Below are 24,144 nucleotides of genomic sequence, written 5' to 3' on the forward strand. Positions count from 1 at the left end.
CTGCTGAGGAGGTGTAACCCGACCCTCTTTCTGACACCGCATATACCTCCTGCTCATCTGACTGACGTTGTTCCTGATGGGAAATATTCTCCTATTCAAACATTTATTGTCTCAGATGAAGAACATCATACCCAAGTCGTTCTACCCCTGGATGTTCGTGCTTTTGAACACTCTCTTCCAGCTGTTGGATTGAAGCATGGTACTCTGGAGTCTCATGAAACAACTCCCCATACTACTAGTACTGATCCAAACGTGTCTATTTCACTCATTGTTATTGAAGAAGGATCACTTACATGCCAAGACATACGAGAGATAACGAGAGATAAAAGATCAGCTGATACAACAAGTAGATGCTTCCAATGTTCAACACCTACACATGTCTGACACACTTTAGACCAATCCACTGATCAGTGAGTCAGGCTTCGGATGAGGAATGGCAGGGCTATTCCAGGGGGGAGGGGGAAACGACTCGAGCTCAGGAAATTATTGGACGATACATTGGTTACTACTGGCAATGGAACTCATCTTATCAATTTGTTAGTTAGCCCCTTTCCTAGAACTAGAGGCAGAGGCAGAGGCAGAGTAAAATTGAGTCGCTCTCTAGCTACCTGATACCACCGGGTTTACTATATGTTTTGGCACTTTTGATTTTTGGGCTCTCAAGTATTTTTCTGTATTTTCTTTTTTTCTGGAACTATTTGCATGTGGTGTTTACCGTGTGGGTAGGGTGTCATGCTTGGGCCCTCTCATACAATCTATTTGTATCTTTCTTTCTTTTTTTACGATGGTCCTAAAGCAAGGGTTAAGTCACATCGATTATGAACTAGCCAGAAGTTCAAAATGAAACCAATCTCCCTATAATGCAAGGGTGACGCCAAATAGATAAACTCTTCCGCACACCCTATTTTAACAAAAACATTACATATACACCTCTAATAGGGCCAATTTAAAGTCTAAACAGTTTTACAGCGAAAGATATTTTGGTTACTCATGACGTCACTTATGGCTAGCTATGAAATATCTCTGCAAAGGTCCTTAGATGAACAAAAAAATCCCCACAAAATCAGATAATAGTTTAGATTAACACTGGAATGCTAAAGTCATTTAAAGCACAAATCTATTGCCAAACTATATGCTGTAGCTGAGAAATCACAAACCTCTGCTTCAGGTAGTGTGCTCAGTCCACGATCATTTCTTTCATCTAGTATCCCACCACCCATCATATTCCTGGCTTCTTCCCTGATCAAAACAAGTCTAGCAAGCAATTTTCTATCTGGAACTGTTGCCCTGGCTTCCATTGTCTGTAAGAACATAAACAATTAAGAAGGAACAGTAACTCTGTTTCATGTGATACACAATATATTTTCTGCACATAATACTTCCATTCTAGCTTTGGAGTCTGGACATTAATATTCAGAGAGTAACGAATAAATTGAATGAAATTAATACATAACTACAAAACCACAGATAAACAAATTACGTAGCATCATCAATATTAAAGATATCCTGATTAAAGATAACTAACGCTATCATTCAGATAATTCAAGTCGTTCTGGAACTTTTAGTTTCTTGATCAATTCAGCTATTGCATTAAATAGAAAAAACAAGACAGTTACTATTGATAAATGTAAATTCCATTGGTCTCCACCAAGTTAATCATCTTTCTGAACAAAGGGAAGTTGCATTTGCCCTTCCAAATGTTGAAGCTAGGGTGCAAAAGAAATTGTAATCATTACACCGTCTTTCTATGCAATTCTTTAATAATCTGAGTTCACAAAAGATATTTGACAGAGATATAGCTCAGCTGTATTAAAACATTGCTTGCCAGCAAGCAAAATGTGATACTACATATAAATAAGCATCAATGATGATTTGGCAAAGCTATGGCTACGAAAGGTATAGTCTATCATATATTTTTAGAACAATACCTCCAGCAGGTCATCAGCCTGGTTGGCTATATCATTCAGATTTGCTCCTGGCAGTTGTACCTTTAGATCATTCTCCCCTTTGAAGACACCGCCACCACCGGCTACTCGCCGTAATAATTCATGTCTGCTTTCCTTATGTGGAGTACGGCAAAGCAATCCGATCACTTGAACCTGTTTCAAAGTTATGAGCAGTTGATTACATTATCAAAGATGAAATTGATTATGAATATCAAACTCTCATTTCTTAATCAATCAGTATGCAGTTTGCTTAAGTTTCAAAAGATGATAACTCACATGGGGTGCGCACTTTTTGGTAAGATGATCTAAAACTGTTTGTTTGATAACCTCCAGAAGCAACTTGCGCTGAACACACAAAATAGTTTGCCATGACAAGAATGCACAAGGAAATAATAGGTTTAAATATCAACAGCTATAGAACGTCTGATAGAAAGGATAAATTGGGAAAAAGTGCTTGTATATAAGATGATTGCAAATGAAGAAAGTTCAAGCCCGCTTCTGTATTTTACCTTTAAATCAAGAGCATATTTCCCATTAAAAGCGTGAACAATGCTTCCCTTTGAAAGAGAAGTAAAAAAAAAATGAAAAAACAAGTTGACGGTGCTTAAAAGCTATAATTGATAATAAATGAGAACTGATGCCAGTTTTTTCTTCTTTTTCTCCATTATTGTCTTCAACCTCGAGTTGTTGATCAACAAGATATTTTCAGAAAAAGATTAACAAAAAATAGAATATACCACCATATGTACTGAACAAGCCTCAAAGTCCTACAGAAGTTCAAGCATCTTCAAACTGGGATAGATTCATCTGCTATATGATTATTGTAGTAGTCAGCGGCTATCATCCATTATCCATTAACTTCACATTAAACGTCTTTCATACATCATTCTTCTACTTTCGATTTTTTTAATTTTTTGGAGTACCAAGAAAGAAGAAAATTTTAGTATACATTTTGATCAAAACCTTTATATTTCTTGATATATTGTTGTATGTGTTTTCATAAATGTCGTTTATTTTCTTAAGAAATGAAAATTTTATTCAGCCATAAGAATTTGATTCAATAATGTTGAAACTTCGATTCACCTTGAAAATATTTATAATTATCGATTTTTTTGGAAAAACGGTTTATTATTAATTTAAAGGATTTATTATAATTGCACGCGCGCGCGTACACACACACACAAATATATATATATATATATATATATATCTGTGTGTGAGACAGACTGGAGTTAACTAAAGCCAAAATAACAAAAGCAAATTTTATCAAGCAAATGAGTAAAGTTACAATCACGATTCCAAAACAAGATGAGAGCACGATAAACAACAATATCCGGCACACACACACACACACACACACATATATCTGTGTGTGAGACAAACTGAAGTTAACTAAAGCCAAAATAACGAAAGCAAATTTTATCAAGCAAATGAATAGGGTTACAATCACGATTCCAAAACAAGATGAGAACACGATAAACAACAATATCCGGCTAGAACCGGTTAGAAAAATCCTGGGACGGTAGTGGTGTGGGTGCTACGGTTGAAAGTTGAAAGAGGAGATGTAGAGAGGTTGGTATGGGTTGTAGGGTGGACCGGCGGCTAGAACAGGGAGAGTGAGTTAAAAGGGGCTTGAGGCTGAAATAGGAGAGTGCGGGAGGCTAACCGATGGTTGGGAGCAAGTAAGTGGGTGGCAAGAGGTGGCTAGGCTGTGAGAGATGGTGGGGTGACTGGCGGCTCGAAAAAGCAGGTTGGGGTGAGAGATGGCGGTTGGAACGGCTAATTAGGGGTGAAAGCAGGCGGTTGCAGAGGCAGGGAAGGAAGTGGAAATGGGCGGCTAGATCTACAAGAAGGAAAAGGGAGATGTTGGGGTCGGCGGCAACACAGGAAGGAGGAAAACATGAAGTGGATTCAGAGAGGACAAACACCACCTCGAATAAAGTACAACCGAAGCACCTGTCCTTAGATATAGCCCTAGCAAAAGACAAGACTTATGGCAGGAATTTGAGATACAACAACACATAACATAACCCTAATCTCAGCAAGCACACAATAAATAGAACTAGGTAGGCGGGGAATAAGAAAGGAAAGGGAAAAAAAGGGGTTGATAATTCCCGCCCAAGCTGGATAGGATTCCTGCCTTGGCCGGTTCAGCCTCGCATCAGTCTTCGGGCGTTGGGGAGCTTCGATCTTATTCGTTGAAGCTTCTGGATTCTCAAAGTATGGTGTCAAATCCACAGCACTGGACTTAGTGGACACATTTAGTCCCCAGGTAGGTCCATCCTGTAGGCATTGTCAGTTATCTTCCAAAGTATTCTAAAAGGTCCATCTCCTTTGGGCTTTTGTTTCTGGAATGCTACAACAGGAAATCTCTCTTTCAGTCGAATCCGTACGAGGTCTCCTTTTTGAAATATCACACTTCCTGACTTATACGCCTGTGTCTAATATTTGTGGTTCTGCTTAGCAATCTTCATTCCAACCTCCTCACGGAGTTTCTAGATCTCATGAACCTGTTCTTCAGCATCCACGCTAATCTCTGATGTTGGCAGGCATGGTAACAACTCAACTGGCATGACTTCCATACACAATCTCAAACAAAGTGTCCTATAGTCTGACTCCTGAATTTGTTGTAGACGAACTTGGCTTGAGTAAGAATTAGAATCCGCTGCTTAATATTCTTTCACATGAAGCACCTCAAAAGATTTTATAGGCTCCTGTTTAATACAACAGTTTGACCGGCCGTCTGTGGATGAGCTGTTGAACTGAATTAGAGCTTGGTGCCTAGTTTCCCCACAAGGTCCTCCAAAAGTGACTCAGAAATTTAACATTCCTGTTGGTAGTAATGGTCTTGGGAATTTCGTGTAGTTTCGCGATCTCTCTGAAGTACATGTCTGCACTATGAGATGCGTCCAACATCCAGTGGCAGTGCACGAAATGCGTCATCTTCGAGAAATGGTTTACCAACACCATCTCGGAGTTTTTGTTCTGCTGTGTTCATGAAAGTCCTCCGACGATGTCCATAACGAGGTCCACCCACGGTGCCTCCAATACTGGTAATATACTCGACATTCTACCCTCTGGTCTTTGCCTTATGGCAAACTCTACACCATATAACATGTTGCTCCACATCTCTCGTCAGTTGGGGCAAAAATAAGTGCTCTCTCACGAGTGAGATAGTCTTGTCCCTGTCAAAATGTCATGCCAGTCCTCCATTATGGCTCTCCTGAACAACGACCTCAAGTAGCGAGCACCACGAAATGCACAACTTACTATGGTAGAACAAGTACCCATCGGCCCTGTGTACTGCTCAGTAGGCTTCTCCTGACATCGCTCCCAAATTTCCTTGAAGTCTTCATCCACCTCGTATAAGTCCTTTACTACCCTAAAACCCATAACTCGAGTCTGACTTGACGTTATCACGCGATGACAACTCAGTGCGTCTACTACTCGGTTCTGGCTCTTGGTCCTGTGTTAAAGCAAAAACTAGAATAATGCTAAGAACTCTACCCCAGTGGCATGTCGGCCCTTCATTTTGCTCTTATTGTTTCAAAATTTTAAGGCTTCATGATCAGTGAACAATGTAAAATCGCTCGTGAGCAGGTAATGGCTCCAATGCTCAAAGGATCAGATAAAGCATAAAATTTTTATCGAAGGTCAAGTACTTCCTCCGGGAGTCATTCAGTTTTTCGCTGAAAAAGTTGATGAGATGACCTCCCTGGCTCAGCACTGCTCCTATTTCCACATCGAATGCATCACACTCTACCTGGAGCAGTTGGTTGAAAATTGGCAATGCTAAAACTAGTGCCTGAGTCATCTTTCCTTAAAAGTGTTGAAGCTGGTCGGAGCTGTAGTTGTCCAAGTGAACTCTTTTCCTCTTAAAAGCTATGTAAGGGGAGCAATGATAGTGTTGAAGTTTCTGATGAATCGCCTGTAAAACAACACTAGCCCTATAAACTGTCTCGGCTCAGTGAACGTCTGTAATGTGGTTCAGTTTACAATGGCTTCAATCTTCGTATAGTCCATCCGAATGCCTACACTAAGCACAATATAACCCAAAAAATGTACCTGGTCCATCATGAATTGGCACTTCTTTGGATGGGAATATAGTTTCCTTGTTCGCGGTACCTTGAACACTTCACTCAGGTGTTGTAAGTGATCCTCAAATCGGTTGAGTACAAGAATGTCGTCAAAGTAGGCCACCACAAATTTCTCGATGTGGGCTCAGAATACTTGATTCATTAACCCCATAAAAATGTTGGCTCTTGTGACAGGCCAAAGGGCATACTTGCCCACTCGTATAGGCCATCTATTGTCTTGATAGCAATCTTCTACTCGTCTTCTGGCCTCATCGATATCTGGTAATACCCACTGCATAAGTCAATCTTAGAAAAAAGGATGACTCTGTGTAACTGGTCCAAGAGATCATCCAGCCAAGATATAAGAAACCGATATTTGATGGTGATCTTGTAGATGGCCCACTGTCAATGCTCATCTGCCACGACCTGTCCTTGTTGGGCACCATCAAGGTGAGACAGCACACGTACTGCTACTCTCTCTGACTAGCCCCCTTAGGACAAGATCATATACCTTTCGTTGTAATTGCTCGTACTGCACGGCCCTCAATCTATAAGCGGGCCTGTTTGGCAGCATTGATCTTAGTATAAAATCTATGGCGTGTTGAATGTCCCTCAATGATAATAATCCCTCCGAAAAGTTGAGGTCATCACATTCTGGAATAGCAGTCACACTCTGCCATCTTCAAAGTAGTTGGCAATCCAACCATGGGAAAGATTTTCTATAGAATGCCAGAAAAAGCAGAGCAATCCAAGAGGCTTTAGAAGGTTCCACTGCATTCTAAAGTATGTTGGAAAGAAAAAGGTTCAAGGAGAACTCTAGGATAGCCTAAGAATCTCTAGAATCATATATATATAAAAGGGCAATGTAGAACTATCTAGAAGTTAGTCTATCCTAATGTAAGCTAGAAAGTTCCCTAGGGCCAAAGGGAGGACTATAAATAGGAGTATCTCCCCCTCATTTGGAACCATCCAAGGTTTCTAAGCAACCAAGTGTGGAATCTGTCATTCTTTATTGAAGTGTTCCTTTCTTCAATAAATTCTCCTTCCTTCTTAGAGAGTTGTATGCTTTCAAGTCCAAGCATTCTAGGGGTTAGGTTGATTTAGTGCTTAAGAAGAGCATTTAAGCTACACGGGTGACTTGAGAGAAGTTCGTCCTATATAGTTGTATCAGAGCCAAATGTTAAAGGCATGGTAAAGAGTTTTAAAGAACATGTCATTGAGTTTGAGACCACAAATGTGGAAGTCATCACAACAAAGATGAGGTTGTGAGGAGCAACGAAATCCTGCTGCATCCAAACCACATGGGTGGTCAAAAAAGCTCATAGATAGTTTTGATTCGCACCTTGCTCGGGTAGAGGGGGTTATGAATGCATGGAGACCCGATGGAGAATCTAGGCTAAAAAATGGATCGCCGCGAGGAGGACATCACTATCTATTTCATAACCAATGGTATAATGCTCCAACTAAAGAAATCCATTAAAGACCAATTGACGAAGAAGCAAGAAGACCTAATGGGGGAGCTCCTCGATTTACAACGATCTCATGACGAAAAGATGAGCAACCTACGTGCCAGCTTGGAGGAGATGTGTGGAGATGTATCTTTATGCAAGCAAGCACTAGCAACATGAACCAACCAACATGCTTTCGAAACAAAGTGCATCGAAGTGCCAAAGCTAAAGAGTTTGGAGGAGCTCACAACACCAAAGAAGTAGACAACTTCTTATGGGGACTAAATACATGGAATGTAATTTTACTACTAGTAGCTCTAACAGCAGAGTTGTAACTATGAGTGATCAAGTCATTAAAAGGTGTGATTTTTTTTTATATCTCGAGTTTATTGTTCGGAGTGGCAGTGAAATAGATGGGGATGTTATTAGTAGAATTCATGTTGGTTGGTTGAAGTGGAGGAATGCTTCGAGCCTATTTTGTTATAGAAAAGTATCGCTTAAACTAAAAGGAAAATTTTATAAAATGGTGATGAGACCTGCAATGCTCTATGGCGCAGAATTTTGGTCTTTAAAAGAGAAGCATAAAGCAAAGTGGAGGGTCTGTTTGAGGCAGCTTATTTGGTGCGGTGGCGTTTTGAAAACGCACCTGGCATGTTTAGGTAAAGTGCGCTTTGGCAGCTTATGCGTTTTCAAAACGCTGAAAACAGTGTTTTCACACCGCACCTTTCTAGGTGCGGTGGCAGTTTTCTGACAGCGGCTGGCTTTTCCAAAAAAATAAAAATTTACAATAACCACCGCACCTAGCTTATCAGCAAGTTAATTTTAATTAGCTTATCAGCAGATTCAGCAGATTATTCAATAAGCAGATTATTCAATAAGCTGCAGTTGCTCCAAACAGACCGGAAATGTTACTGAGATGACAATGCTTATGTGGATTAGTGGCTTGACACGTAGAGACAAAATGTGAAATGAATATATTTGTGATGGGTTGGTGTAGCTTCAATGGCAGACAAGATTACAGAGAGTCTTCTTAGAAGGTTTGGTTGCATTAGACGTCGACTAACTGATGATATGAGTAGGAGAGTAGATGTTTTTGCTTCGACTAATGTTAAGAAAGGCAAAGTAGGAGAGTAGATGTTTTTGCTTCGACTAATGTTAAGAAAGGCAAAGGTAAACCTAAAAATACTTGGGCATATTGTATAGAAAATGATCTTAATCTATTAAAATAAAATGAAAATATGACACTTAATAGATGCAATGGAGAAAAAGGATTCATGAAGCCGACCCCACTTAGTGGGATAAATGCTTGTTGTTGTTGTTGTATCTCTCTAACAGCGCTATGCAATGGTGAAGAAAAAGGCGAGACGACATAGCGAAAGATGTGTACACCATATCTACCTTTAATGAATTCAATAAAGAACTTAAGAGAATTTTATATTGAGAATGTGAAAAATGAGGCTATAGCCCAATTGCAAAGACTCAAACAAGCAGGATCGATTCGGGAATACATTCAGAAGTTCACTAGTTTGATTCTTGAAATACCCGACATGCAGACAAGGATGCTCTCTTCAGCTTCATGGATGGACTCCAACAGTAGACAGGCAGAGATTAAATGGCGCAAAGTGCAAAATCTTACTACTGTCATTGCAGTTGTCGAAAGCTTAATTGACTACACAAAAGAGTCCATGAATACCAAAGATAAGAAGAATATCTATGTCAAAAGTGGAGGAGATAAAGACCAACACAAGGAAAAAACTCGTCGTGAATTGATCTCATCCAAGGGCAAAGACAAAGGGACACTTAATAACAACAAAACTAAGCCACATAACAACTGCTTCCTTCGTGGAGGATCCCATTGGGCAAGGGATTGCCCTAAAAAAAAGTCTTGAGCTCTATACTAGCAAGCCATCATGGAGAAGAAGCAAGAGGAAGTGATATGGCGGCACAAGTGGGATCTATGCAACTACTGAATGTGATGCAAACTTCGTCAAAACCTCAAGTAAAAGGGTTACTCTCTGTGGAAATGGTTATGGGTGGAAAGACTACTAAAGCCATGGTGGACACAAGTGTTTCTCGCAACTTCATCTCCATTGAAAAGGCACAAAGGATAGGACTAGAAGAAACTAAAGGAGGATGTTCCATCAAAGTAGTTAATTTAGCAGCAAGACCAATTCATGTAATAGCAAGAGTAAAGACCAATGTTGAAACTTACTCGGGAACATTGGACTTTTTTATCAATCAAATGGATGATTTTAAAGTTGTTATAGCACTCGACTTCTTGGATCAATTAATAACATTCTCATGACATTTCGCCAATAACATGTGCATTATGAAAGGCAATCAAGCTTGCTTAACACCGACAATAAGGACAAGCAAGAAAGAAGCTAAGATCCGTCAGTCATTCAATTCATGAAGGCATCCGATAAGAAGAGGAAAGCCACTTAGATATTCTTCATGACTCAATTGATGAAAAACCAAAGCCCACAGAAGACATGTCGAGGGAGCTAGCAACTGTTATTGATGGGTTTGAAAATATCTCACTTACAGAGTTACCAAAAGAGATACTTCCTATAAGAGTGAAAAACTATCAAAATTATGCTAGATACAAGGACCAAGCCGCCAGCCATGAAATCTCACTACACAACAACCCTCTCCATTACAACCAATTATGAGGAAAAAAGCCCATCAGCTTTCAAACTTGTCAAGTCTGAAAGCAAACAAAAGTAGTTAGTTAGAGCACCGCTGCTTAAAACTATAATAAGAACAAAAAGGTGGACGACCAAGAAAAGGAGAAATGTGGAGTATAAAAAAGAAGATTTATCAAGAGGAAACCCTAAGCAAGCACCACCAACATTAATCACTTCTTTTGATAAGAAATTGGATAAAAAAACTGGTTTGATCAGATCAATCATTGAAAAGGGGTACCAAACCACAAGAAGTACCTCACCAAGTGGAAATGACTATCTGATAGCAAAACCAACTTAGAACATGAAAACACATTGTGGAAAAGAAAAGATTCAATAATACCAGGAGGAAGGCGCAATGAGAGCATTGCGAGCTTGATGGGGAAGAGTGTCACGCATTGCCATCTCAAGAAATGGTGAGTCACATCCCTTAAGCCACGGAAAAGTATATTCTATAAAATACTAGAAAGAAGAAAAATATTCTAAGGAATTCTAGAAGGTTTCACATCATTCTAGAAATATGTTGAAAAAGAGAACTTCAAAAGAACTTTAGAATATTCTGGAAAGCTCTAGAATCATGTATATCTGAAGAACAATGTAGAATCATCTAGAAGATAGTCTATTTTAATGTAATCTAAAATATTCTTTAGGACTTGAAGGAGAAGTATAATATAGGTTCCTCCCCCTCATTTGAAACCAACCAAGGTTTACAAGCAACCAAGTGTGTAATTATTTCTTAGTGAAGTGTTCCTTTCTCATAATAATCTGTCATTCTTTCCTAGAGAGTTTTATGCTTCCAAGTCCAAGCGTTGCAAGAGTTAGACTGGCTTAGTGCTTAGGAAGAGCGCGAAGGTCACACGGGTGACTTCAAAAATAGTTTGTCCATGACAAGTGGCTTTAGTAGTGTCGGTATCTCACTCTCCCCGGCTCCCTCTAGAAGGACTAATGTCAGTGCCACTGGAGCACCTTTAACTAACTACAGGAAAGTGGTTGGTGGAACTAATGCTTCCTTTATATTGTCCCCATCTCTTGCATCCTTAAAAGGTAATAACACAATGTGATTTCCCTCCTTATTAAAAGAGTAAATGTTCTTGAAGCCATTTTGTTGAGACTTGCGGTCGAACTATAAAGGCCTACCCAACAGAATGTGGCAGACATCCATCGGAACAACGTCACACTATACTTGCTCTTGTAGTTGGTCCCTAATTAAATATTCGACCAAGCATTGTTGATCCATGTGTATCTCATTCCTTCTTCAACCAAGTAAGAGAATAGGACTGTAGATGTTTTTGCATGGCTCATCACAATTTCTTCGCTATCAGTGTGCACACCACATTTTCACAACCCCCACCATCGATGATCAAACAACAAACCTTGCCCTTTCTAGGTTACTTGGTGCAAAAGATATTATATCTCAACCAGGATTTATCCCACTATGGCTCTGACTACAAAATTCCCCATATAACAAGCAATTATCCTTCCTCCCCTAGAGCTGAAGCTCCCGTAGGCTATCCTCTGACTCCTCATCCACCTCCTCGACAATGATCTAATCTTGAATGTGACCATTAAGCATGGGACAGCCGTAGGCTATGTGCTCATAGTCGTTTCACCTGAATCTAATCTTGAATGTGACCACTAAGCATGGGACAGTCGTAGGTTATGTGCTCATAGTCGTGTCACGTGAAACACTTCCTAGCTGATACTATATTGGAAGAGCTCCCGTTCTCATGTATCTTATCACTCTGATCCGATCAATCATTTTCCTGTCCAGTCATGCCAGCTCCTCCCTAAATAACTTTGCCAGTCACGTTAGTTATACGTGGTTACCATACTAAAGGTTATTGTCTGAAGGATGACAGTTGCATACTCTGTTTCTGCTATCGATGATCAAACAACAAACCTTACCCTTTACAGGTTACTTGGTGTGAAAGATATTATGCCTCAACCATGATTTATCCCACTATGGATCTGACTACAAAATTCCCCATATAACAAGCAATTATCCTTCCTCCCCTAGAGCTGAAGCTCCCGTAGGCTATCCTCTGACTCCTCATCCACCTCCTCGACAATGATCTAATCTTGAATGTGACCACTAAGCATGGGACAGCCGTAGGCTATGTGCTCATAGTCGTGTCACCTGAAACACTTCCTAGCTAATACTATATTGGAAGAGCTTCCATTCTACTGTATCTTCTCACTCTGATCCGATCAATCTCATGTCCAGTCTTGCAAGCTCCTCCCTAAATAACTTTGTCATTCACGTTAGTTATACTTGGTTACCATACTAAAGGTTGTTGTCTGAAGGATGACTGTTGCATGCTCTGTTTCTGCTATTTTCCACCTTCAATACTAGAATTTGAACATCCCTCCCTCAACATCCAGTATGGCAATAGCTATACCACATTGCCAATAGCGGGCTTCAGGCCTCCCAAGTACCAAGCTATAGTGTGCTCCTTTGACTCGATCAACTCGCATTTCATCTGTAACTAGTCAAATTGAGTTGTGAATTCCTCCACTAAAGGTCTCGTTTTTGTAAGTGGTCAAGCCTCTTAAACATGTCCTGGCGATAATGAGGTGTACGGTATTTATATTACATTATTTTCTTCATTTTTTCCCACTTAGTAATCTTATCACCGACTTCTCTTTACCTCTGTCTCTATAAGTTCTCCCACCACAAAGAGGCATGCATTCAATTTAATAGACTCTAATTTCACTCGTTTATCCTCAAGCACATTTTAATATTCGAAGATCTGTTCAACGGATTGTAGCCAATCAATAAACTCATCTAGATCCATACCTCCATCAAGCTATGGTAGATTCATTTTGATGCCAAAATCTCGGTTGCCTCCATATGTGGGCTCCTTTCTCGACTTCCTCTGATATTGATTTATGAAACGATGTGGTGTTTATGCCTCGTCGTTGATATCTTCCCTATGGAATGGATTCAGATCCTTGTCCCTATCTCCCCTTAAACTCTCCAAATCGCGGTCGAAGGTAACCTCCCCTAGTCCCATCGTCCGTCACTGCTAGTCTATTGCAGGCGACGGATCTCCCTCTGGATCTCATCCCGAGTAGGGTCCTACATATATCTCTGCGGTGGCATTGGCAGGGGTGGTTCAGAGTAGAAAAGAAAACATTATGATTTTTTTTTTTTGTGGGGGCCTGGGATAATACTAGGCAGGCCAGCTCTGATACTAAAAAATATCAGAGTTAACTAAACCCAAAATAATGGAAGCAGATTTTTTTAAGCAAGTGAGTAGGGACTGCTCCAAAACAAAATGAAAACACGACAAACAACAATATCTGACTAGGGATGATTAAGAAAATTCAGGGACGGCAGCGGTGGGGGTGTTGTGGTGGAGGGCTGAAAGGGAAGGAGAGCTCAAGGGGTCGGTATGGGGTGTAGGCTGGATTAGTGGCTAGAACAGGAAAGTGTGAACGAGGGTGCGGCAAGAATGGGAGATTGCAGGAGGCTTGTCGACGGGGTAGCAGGAGGTGGATAGGCTGCGGGAGATGGTGGGGGTGATTGGCGGCTCGGAACAGCAGGTTAGGTTGAGAGTTGGTGGTTGGAGTGGCTAGTTAAGGTTGATAGTAGGTGGCTGGAGCGGTAGGGAAGCAAGTGGAAATGGGTAACTGGATCGGCAAGAACAGAAAGAGAGATGTCAGGGTTCAGCTGCAACACTAGAAGGAGGAAAACGGAAAGGGGAGTCAGAAGGGACAAACACCACCTCGAACCAGGACAGTCAGAGTACCATTTGTCCTTAGATACAGCCCTAGCATGAGAAAAGACTTCTTGTAGAAATCTGAAATACAGCAACACATAACATACCTAATCTCAGCAAGCACAAATAAATATAGAACTCTAAACACTAGATTATATATATAGATTTAGGTGTATAAATACTATATTTAAGAAATTATATGCACTAATATGATAGGTTTGGTGCCTAGGAATTAAGCCCTCTGTCTTTGGTGTTATATTTCTTTATTCTAAGAAAAATATGTTTCATTGGGTGCTTGGATTTTAAGTTCTTAGGTCTTAGGTGTAAATATAGTTTTCTATCCTAACTGCCAAGCCATTAGCTAGATTTTATATTCCTTCAAATTACCACACACACAGCACCACACACACATACAGACACACAGACACAGACAGACAGTCACGCACGCACGCATGCACGCCCACACACACTGAGATAGAGACAGACACACACACACGCGCGCGCGTACAAAGACAGAGATAGAGACAGAGAAATAGACAGACAGACAAGCGCGCACGCGCAGACACACACACACACAGACAAACACACACACACACACACACAGAGATAAAGACAAAGATAGAGACAAACAGACACATAGACACACAGATAGACAGAGACAGACAAACACAACACACAGACACATGTATTTTATTATTCATGGCATCTACTTAAGTTGGTCATAAATAGCCTCTTGCATCTTGCTCGTAAATATGCTAACTATATGGGCTCAACCAATGTTTTTATGGATTCGGCTAAATTATTATAGAATATTTGTGCCTAAATTCATTTGGGAAGGCTATGATATAGATTCCTTCTCAATAAGTCCTTTAAACTTTCCCAAGCATCATATTATGTCTCAACCTCCATAGACAAAACTTGGAGTAGATTCTCAATTTAGCTTGCTTCACAAGTAAGAAGTAATTGGATTATAAATTTAAGTCTTCATAGCTTATGTTGGAATTGTTGGGTGAAGAGTTAAGCTAGCTCTTTGTTTGATCTCTTAATAAAAACAAAATTAATTTCCATTTGATGGATTCATCAAAAACTTCATTTTTATTGTAACTTAATCTCAATTTGATGGAATCATCAAAAACTTCATTTTTATTGTAACTTAATTTTATAAAACAAATTTGATAAGACCGTATGGATCATCTACGGCTAGATCCCCAAATTGAGAGCTCATGATAACTTCTTTGGTATTTATCGTAACTTAATTTTATAAAATAAATCTGATACGGGCATTTGGATCTTAACCCCCAAATTGAGAGCTCATGATCATTTATATTGGCATGCTTTTATGTCAAAGTTCTTAGCCTGCACTCCAAGCTTGACAATGGCTTATAGGCTTATTACTTGGTTGTTGAGATTTGCTATAGAGATCTACAGCTGTCGATAAACTTTTCACCCTCTCTAAGCCTTTTTAGGAGAGTATGATCAATCTTAGGATCTAATGGTACCAGTGTTTCAGCTTCAGAACAGTATATGCACTAATATGACAGCTTCGGAGCAGCTACAGCAACATCAAAACTTATAAGGCATAGCTTATTGCTAAAGGTTTTACTTAAAAGAAAAATATTAATTATAAAGAGACTTTATCTCTAGTTTCTTCCAAAGACATTTAGAATCATTATGGTAGTGATGCTCATTTTCATTTAAAGCTACATAAACTCAATGCAGAATCATGTTTCTTAATTGTGACATTGAAGCAAAATAAACACATAATGCAAGTAGAAAATTTTCAAACTATTAATTCTAAATATTTAATTTGCAAAGTGTGTATCCCATCAATGGTATAAAAATTTTAATATGTGATTACTCATTTGTTTAAAAAATTATTGTTGATTAATATATTTTTATTTAGCAAATGATTAGTGAGAGTAAATTTATCTTTATTTTGTTATAAGTCGATGATATTCTACTAGCAAGTAGTGATATAAGCTTTTTGCATGAAAATAAGATATTTCTTTCAAAGAAATTTGAAATGAAAGATCTTGAGAATGAGTTTTTTGGTGTTAGTATGCAGATTCAATGAAATCGTTCTCATTGTATACTTGACTTCATCGCAATTGGCATATATTAATAAAGTGCTTAGTAAAGTTGGTATGAGTCATAGTGCGTCAGAAGACACGTGAATTGTTAAATGTGATAAATTCAGTATGCTTGAATGCCCAAGAAATGATAATGAAAAGAAGGAAATGAGAAAGATCCCTTATGCAAGTGTAGTAAAGAGTTTTATATATGCTCAAGTTTGTATGAGTCTAGATATTATAAACATCGTTAGAATGCTTGGGAGATATTAAGTATTTCAAGAATGAATCAGTAGAAAATAGTAAAGTGGGTTATGCATTATTTCGAAAGAACAAACAATTTAATGCTCACATATCAGAGATCCAATTATTTAGAGATCATGAGATATTATAACTTCAATTTTGTTGGTTTCCTCGATAGTAGAAGATCCTTTCAAGATAAATTTTCATGTTAGCTAATGGAGGTGTATCTTGGAAGAATGTCGAGCAATCATTCATAGTTTTCTTTATAATAAAAGCAGAATTCATGGCTTGTTATGACTTATGAGGCATCAAATTGATGAGTATTTTTATGAAATTTTATCACTGGGATATATAATGTTAATGGTATTGAGAGTTCGTTAAAAATAAATTATGATAATAGATCAATTGATTTATATTCAAAGTACAATAAAAGTTCATCAACATAAAAAATATATTGATATAAAGTTTCTTGTTGTAAATAAAAGGGTTTGGCATTCTCAAATGTCAATTGAAAATATAATCACAAATCTTATGATTTTGGATCCATTATAAAAGGTTTATCACCTAAAGTGCTTCATGAGCATGCTCCTATGGGCATGACTTATCTTGATGATATGCTAGCATAATAAGAGTAAATTTATGATATTTACTTTTTGTAAACATATTTTCTCATCAGATCAAAATTTTGTTATTATTGAAAACTTTGAAATAAAGTTAAATAGTTTCAACTATAGTATAGCATAAATATTTAAAACATCGTCGAAACTTCTTTTGAGTTATGATATAACACCAATCGGAAATATTCATGATATAATCATATTGCATGAAATTTCATACTACATATCTATACTTGATCTATATTGTTTATTATATTAACATTATGATCATGGATCAGCCTTATTCCAAAAAATATAGTGACAAATTTCTTTGGTCCTATGTGATTATTATTGATGATCAGATTATTTAAAGATGCTACTTTGAAAAGTTAATAAATTTTGAGGTCTTAAAATATTTAATAATACATAATTCATAAGTAATATATGTGGTCCAAATGGGAGATTGTTAGAAAAGTTTATATATGTGCCCATAAATTTTAATTATATAGTATGTGCTATATTAATTTTCTTGTCTATTCAAATTGTGATCAGTATTTGGCTTATGAGCCATTTAATATTTGTATAGAATTAATAGTGTATAGACTAGATATTTATTTTATTTTTAATGATGGTCTAACATAGAATATATACATTCAAAATATAAATAAGATCATGATCGGTGTTGGTCGGTTCTCTTTCTTACACACATTCTATATTGAGTGAAAATAAGGCTCTTTCTTTCTCTCAAAAATATCGCTTTAAACATGGAAGGTCAATAACCCCATATTTATTATTCAATGGATTCAGGTATGCATCCAATTAGATTTCTTCGATGATTTGACATGAGATTCGGGTATTTGATTTTTTATTATTACCATCAATATTATTATTTTCACCACCTCTCAGAATAATTAATTATCTTATATATGTGTGTGTGGACTTGTCCGACTGCATGTATACCATACCATCCATTACTATTTTATGGAACTGCTTTGTCACTTATACATATCTACATCATAAAAAATACATAAATATTTTTCTATAACTTATGTTAAAACAGCACCCAATAGATTCAGCTACAGCTGGTTGTCAACTCAGCTTTGCCCATAATATTTCTCAATCAACTTCACCAGAAGCTACAGCTGAGCCAAGTGAAGCATTCAGTCAAATTTGTGTCCTTTTTTAAGGAGATTTCTCTAGCATCAGTGCAACCTACTAAGGACCGACAAAGACATTTAGTTGTCAATTTTAATGTTTTTAGTAACCATCCTATACAATCTACAAAGTGAAGGAGGGTTTTCTCGATAATGTTAAATCGTACTTATTTATTTTTTATTCCACGTGGAGAATCTCTCCAGTAGCCACTTAGAAATGAAGGATTGGTGCATTAGATGTGTTTTCCATCTATGTCTTCTTAATCATCACATTGATATTTGAGCTTGATGCTTCAACTTTAAGTTGTTCGTCAAATTAGTTTTCCAGCCCGTGTTGGTTTTAATGAAGGACGTAAAAAAAAGCTTATCCAAACCATGCTAACTTGATAAGTCGCTTAGGGCTAGGCCACTTCGTACCCTTTTTTCATAGTCTCTTTTGGTAAAACCGAACTGTCAACAATTTCTTTCAGTCTTCTACACTTACAGGGGAGAAAGCTGACTTATTCAGAGGGATAATCCAAATTATTTCTATGCACGAATTGCTGTTGCAGAAGACTATTCCCAGAAGAATTACTTCAATTAATCAAAATATGGAGTGCGTTAGTATCAGAACTAAGTAATTGGTGATTAAAGGAAATTGGCCCCAACACAAAAATACGAGAGCAAGTAAGCACTTTTAGTATAAAGAACCGGGCTAAGCATTCATCAGTTACCTTGTCATCATTATCCTTCTCAGCAAGTTGTATCATGTAATCAAGAGCCATGATGAATCCCGACTCCATCTCATCAACCCTCTTCCCGATAACCCCTTGTGCTGCGATTTCCACTGCCACTGCCTGGGACGCCTCATCCATCTCCATGTCCTCAAGCTGCAAAATACTAGAAATTGACGAGATCAATGACGCCCAAAAAAGTCATTTATCACATAAAAAACATTTTGAAAAACAATATAAAGTGAAGATACAAAAGATTCGACTCCGAATAAGCAAATAAATAGTAGAGTTGTCCATAAAATACCAGCTTGATCATTTCCTCGAGCACAGAGGTGACCTGCTCGCCTCCTCTGAGCAGGGCTTCTTGCGTGTCAGAGTCCAAGTTGCTATCGTCCGGCTTGAAGGTGGGACGGTTGCCTGGAATAGAGGAAGAGAAGACGGAGCAGGGGAAGCGAAAGCGGCGACGGTGATTGTTGTCGTGGGACGAGCAGATTGAGGGATGATTCGAGGAGATAAAGGAAGAGTGGAGAGAAAGGAGAGGAAGAATAAAGTTATATTTGATGGAGGCAGGGAACAGTTGGTAAGTGAAGGTAGAAGAGGGGAGAGAGCAGAGGAAAGTGCCTGCCATTTTTCCGGCTTCAAACAGCAAGCATTTTGGAGGCTTGGAAAAGGGGGCGCTTCGCTCTGACTACGGTTTAAGTTAAGTAATTTTTGCCATAAATTCGCATTTATCAACTCAAGATGCTATTAAATCTAGAATAATATTTGATTTAAAGTTAATGTTCTCATAAATTCATTTGATATATTTTCCTCCTAAGCTAAATTAGTTAGGGTTTGATTGGGGCAGCTGCAGTTTTTTAATAAGATGCAGCTGAGTTGTCCCAGGAAGCTATTTTGAGGAAGCTGCGTCATAGAAAGTTGGTTGTCTCTTTGTGATAGTCGTGTGAAAACAATTGTGGGACAGTTGTTTCTGAAAAAATGATCATTCTGACTTTGTTATGTAATATTGTGCATAATTAAACTATGATAGCCATAAATTTAATATTTTTAAGGCAAAAATTCATTTAAAATAGTACAGAATAAGGAATAGTGGTTAGCATTGGGAATAAGCTCATCCTTCAGAATAAACATTGAGAATAACAATTAAAATGTAAAATGTTGTGGAAGCATTTCCATAAAGTAGAATCACCAATTACCACACTCTAAGCACCCACCTGTTATAAATTCTTTCACATATTCAGCTAAATACAAATAATAACAAAACTACTGTGAGGAATTACAAAATCCTTGAAGATTGATCAGGCCAACTCTTTTTTTTTAGTGTTTGTTTTGTTATAATACACAAGACGGATAGTGGGATGCTACAGATAAGGATGAACGAAGAGGTAGAGGAGATTGGGGGGAGGAGGGAGTAGGGAAAAATGGGGGTTTGTGTACAACGAAGGAGATGGTGAAGGAATATGAGAAGCTCGAGGGAGTGGATTTGTGGCATTGGAGGCCGAAGCTGGAGAAGATAACGGAGACCCTGTAGGGGGAAATGAGGAGGATGAGGGAAATGAAATTTAGGAATTTTGATGGGTTGAGGAGGAAAAATACGAATAATCTTTGACTGATGATACAGCCTCGTGAGAAAGAAGGAGCAGGGGGCTTCGTGCGGAAGAAGAAGGCGCAGGTTACCTGATTGGTCGAGGAAGACGAAGGCGCGGGTTACCTGGCTCGTTGAGGAAGAAGAAGGTGCATGGTGCTTCGCAAGAAGCCTCGGGAACACTAGGCGGGACGCAAGGGCAAGAGACGAAGAGCGTTTGCGAGACAAGAGGATCGTGGGGCCTATGGCAATATTAGCAGGGCGAACGCGGGGCCGCAGGATTGATCCTGCGGTCTGCTTTCCGCCAACTTTAGCAGTGTGCAGCCAAGAAGTTGGCATCCAAACGACGGGATGTCGTGATTTGGGGACGCACCGCACGAAAAAAAACGGCCCTAAACAGACTCTTTGACTCACTTAATAATAGTATTTAACAAACTTTAGATTTATGTTGAAAACCATACGAAATGGAGACAATTTTAGATTTAACAAACTATTGATTTTTTGTTATTCTATGTTTTGCATTTAGCTAGATTTACGTTAAATTGAGAGATAAATCTTATTAAACTATATTGTTAAAGCTCTCCTGTACGAAACTATAATACTCAAGATCAAATTCTTTAAAAAGAAATTACAAGTAAAAGCCCATCAAAAACAAAAAAGAAAAAAATAAATATAAAAGAATTCTAACAAAAATAAAAAAGTTAAAAGCAACATTAAAATGTCAAAATATGACCTCAAAAGGATATGAATCAAAATAAAATGAGTAGCTCCATTTAGGTCTATCAAGATCAACCAGCACCAAACACATCAAAACGCAAGCCCAAAAAAAAAGGGTGCTCAAAACTAAGAATGGTTACACCAAAGACCAAATAGTAAAACCAACGCAAACACATCATAATTAAGCACAAAAATGATCAAGATTAGAGGGCCAGTGAGAAACACGAACCTAAGCTAGGAAGACCAAACACCAGCGAGTTTTATGCCATAAAAGTGGATCCTTAAATAACTAAAAATAATTATAGTGTTGTTGTATTGTGAGGGGAAGAAGAGAACAGTTAATGCAAGTATTATAGAAGAGAAGCAATTTCTAAAGAGCACCCAATAGACTGCAAAATACCCATCAATCCAATTAAGAATATATTGAGCATAACGCTGGGTCACAATATAAAGAAGTTGAATAATTATTAAAAGTTAAACATAATTACAAGTAAACAGAGAAGCTGCCATAAAAAAATAAATAAGCCAAGGAAATAACAGGTAAACAAATACCTCTAGAAAATATAAAGAGAAATTTAAAAGCAACATTAAAAGCTCATAATGTGAGCTCAGAATGACCTAAATAAAAAAAATGAGCAGCTCCATCTAGAACCATCAAGATCAACTAGCACAAAAACCACAAAAATGCAAGCCCATGAAAAAATATGAATATGTGCAAGCCAGGAATAGTTTCACCTACAGACAAATAGCAAAACCAGCCCTCATAGAGCACAATTAGCACAATAATGATCAAGGTTATAGAGCAGATGAGAAGCACCAATACAAGTTAAGAAGGCTAAACATCAGCGAGCCTTAAGTCATAGAAGTGGAGCCTTGAATTTCTAGAAGTAACCATAATACTATCGTATCATGAAGGGAAGAGGAGAACGGTTAATAAATGTATCATAGATGACCAACCATTCTAAGAGAGCAACCAAAATATTGAATAATATCCATCAATACAGATAAAAATGCATCAACCACAATAAAAATAATCTTATGTTACCATATAAAAAAGTATTTTAGAATGTCAGTTGAGTCTCATTTGAATATGTTGGATATCATCAAAGCTTACCAAAAAAAAACATGTATAACAAAGAAAATTTAAAATATGAGTGAAGTATAAAGCATTATAGACATGATTAAGAAAACAAAATCAACTATAATATAGCTTGTGTATGAATTTAGGAAAATTTCTCATTAAATTTCTTTTTTTGCTTTTGGTCTTATAGCAATAAGAGTTTTTCTCATAAGAGCATCAACACGAAAGAATTTAATATTGCAAACTCAATTATTTCATTTCAGCCATATATAATGAGAAGCAATATGCACATCTAATAGAAAGAAATGACTAATAAATTTGCAGGTGAAAGTATCAAAACGGATGAATACTTGAAGTAAATTGCTGCCAAGGAGAAAAAAAGTATCCATATGGAATACATGATTTGAGTATAGAAATGGAAGAAAAGCATGCAAGAATAAGGGTGAGTTTGAGTCACAAGGTTGTAAAGAACACAAAGTTAATTCACTTGAAGCCCTATATTTAAATGTATCTCATATGTTTTCAGTCCCAAATGAGAATTCTCTACATAGGGACAAAAAAATAATTACATGTTGTTGTATCATATGTATTTACTCCAGTGAATTTTTAGGTAATCATTATAAACAATGGAGTAAATAACTTTATGAGAAAAATAATTATGATCTTTCTAAAGACAAACTATCTTATATACTAAAATGGAGTATTAAGAATAAATGAATAAAACTCTCCAAATCCTTAGTAGTAGAGGGTAAGAGCCAAGAATTGTTAACAATAACATCAAAAAGCTTCGTATTAACAAGGCATGAAAACTAGGAAAAAAACATGGTTGCTAAGAATTTCATAAAGTGGAGATCTATAAGAAATTGTTCAAAAAATAAATGTGAATTTCCATTATAAGTGACTTGAAAAGATAAGCACCGTCTAATTCTAGTAATTACATTCATAATTTTTTTTAAAAAAATGGAGAAATTGTAATTCATTTTGTGTCATAAGGAGCCATAATGCATACTTCACTAATCAAAGAGATAGAAGCGAGAGTTATAAACCCCATATAACTTTGGATTTGCACATGAGGCATACAATATCAAAAATGGGGAGACCTTGGCCACCTTTTTTCTTAGGCTTGGTTGTGATACTCCAAGAAATTTTATGCAACTTTTTTATCAACTCATTTATGTTGGAAAAAATTTATTAATAAGAAAAGTGATTTTTTTCCTTAGGCTATTAAGGATGTGGTGGACATGAACTAATAGTGGATATAACTCCATAAGGAAGACCTTATTCATTGGAGTATACTTGTAATAAATAAAGATTTTTGCTTCCAACATGATAACCAATGAATCATTTTATTCAAAAGTTTAAGGTAATAAGACTATTTTAGCTTGAAGGAAGTAATAGTAACCCCAAAAAAATCCTAATGGGGAGGTTTATATTGAAATCCAATGTATCCACATATTTTTTTTCTATATAGATATTATCAATAGATTTGGAAAAGCATATGGTTTATTTGGAAGTGTTAATATAAATATTAGTTGCTTATAAAAAATACAAAGAACATGTGAGAGGAAACTAATAAATTTAATATTAACTCTACCAAAAACTAACAAGTCATCATTTTATATGATATGAGACATCTAAAGTCCATCAGTCATAGTGCCCATGTGATTTGAATTGGGAAACTAAGTGGCCATGATTCTAAGGAATGTATTCATAACAATTGCAAAAATATATCGAGATAATGGACAACTTTGCCTTAAACTAGAGAAATCATTGAGAATCAACTCCTCTTACAGTTAATAATAATAGAAAAATTAGCACGAGTGGTACAAATTTTGATGCATTCAATAAATAGAGGACTGAAGCCCAAAATTTGCATTTCATCATAGAGCAAATGTTTATTCATTTTATAAAAAACTTTCATGAGTCAATATAGGAGCATAATTAGTTGGGAGAACATATAAATTGAGACCATATAAGATCACACTTGCTAAAATAATATTATCAGAGATATCACAATCATAGATGAAGACAACCCGAATAGAATGCATAATATTAGGAAGAATGTTTTTTAACCTCTTAGCGGAGAGTTTAAAGATGACCTTATAAATAG

The 24,144-nt window shown here is 37.3% G+C and overlaps 1 protein-coding gene across 3 annotated transcripts in view; it reads right to left on the reverse strand.

The window, feature by feature from the left end:
- The window catches only part of LOC110030310, a 55,094-nt gene extending 35,749 nt beyond the window's left edge, over window positions 1-19,345 (reverse strand). For 2 of the 3 annotated variants that reach the window (XM_020732963.1, XM_020732961.1), the window contains exons 1-5: window positions 18,956-19,345; window positions 18,652-18,807; window positions 2,223-2,291; window positions 1,929-2,099; window positions 1,158-1,301 (exon numbers count right to left, since the gene is read on the reverse strand). In XM_020732963.1, the coding sequence (XP_020588622.1) occupies window positions 1,158-1,301; window positions 1,929-2,099; window positions 2,223-2,291; window positions 18,652-18,807; window positions 18,956-19,279 (864 nt within the window). In that variant the 5' untranslated portion in view covers window positions 19,280-19,345. Of the gene's footprint in view, window positions 1-1,157; window positions 1,302-1,928; window positions 2,100-2,222; window positions 2,292-18,651; window positions 18,818-18,955 lie in introns of all 3 variants that reach the window. The other variant, XM_020732964.1, reaches the window with a different exon arrangement.
- Window positions 19,346-24,144: the final 4,799 nt, after the last annotated feature.

Source organism: Phalaenopsis equestris, unplaced genomic scaffold, assembly GCF_001263595.1.
Source record: "Phalaenopsis equestris unplaced genomic scaffold, ASM126359v1 Scaffold000697, whole genome shotgun sequence".
In the NCBI taxonomy this organism is placed as follows: domain Eukaryota; kingdom Viridiplantae; phylum Streptophyta; class Magnoliopsida; order Asparagales; family Orchidaceae; genus Phalaenopsis; species Phalaenopsis equestris.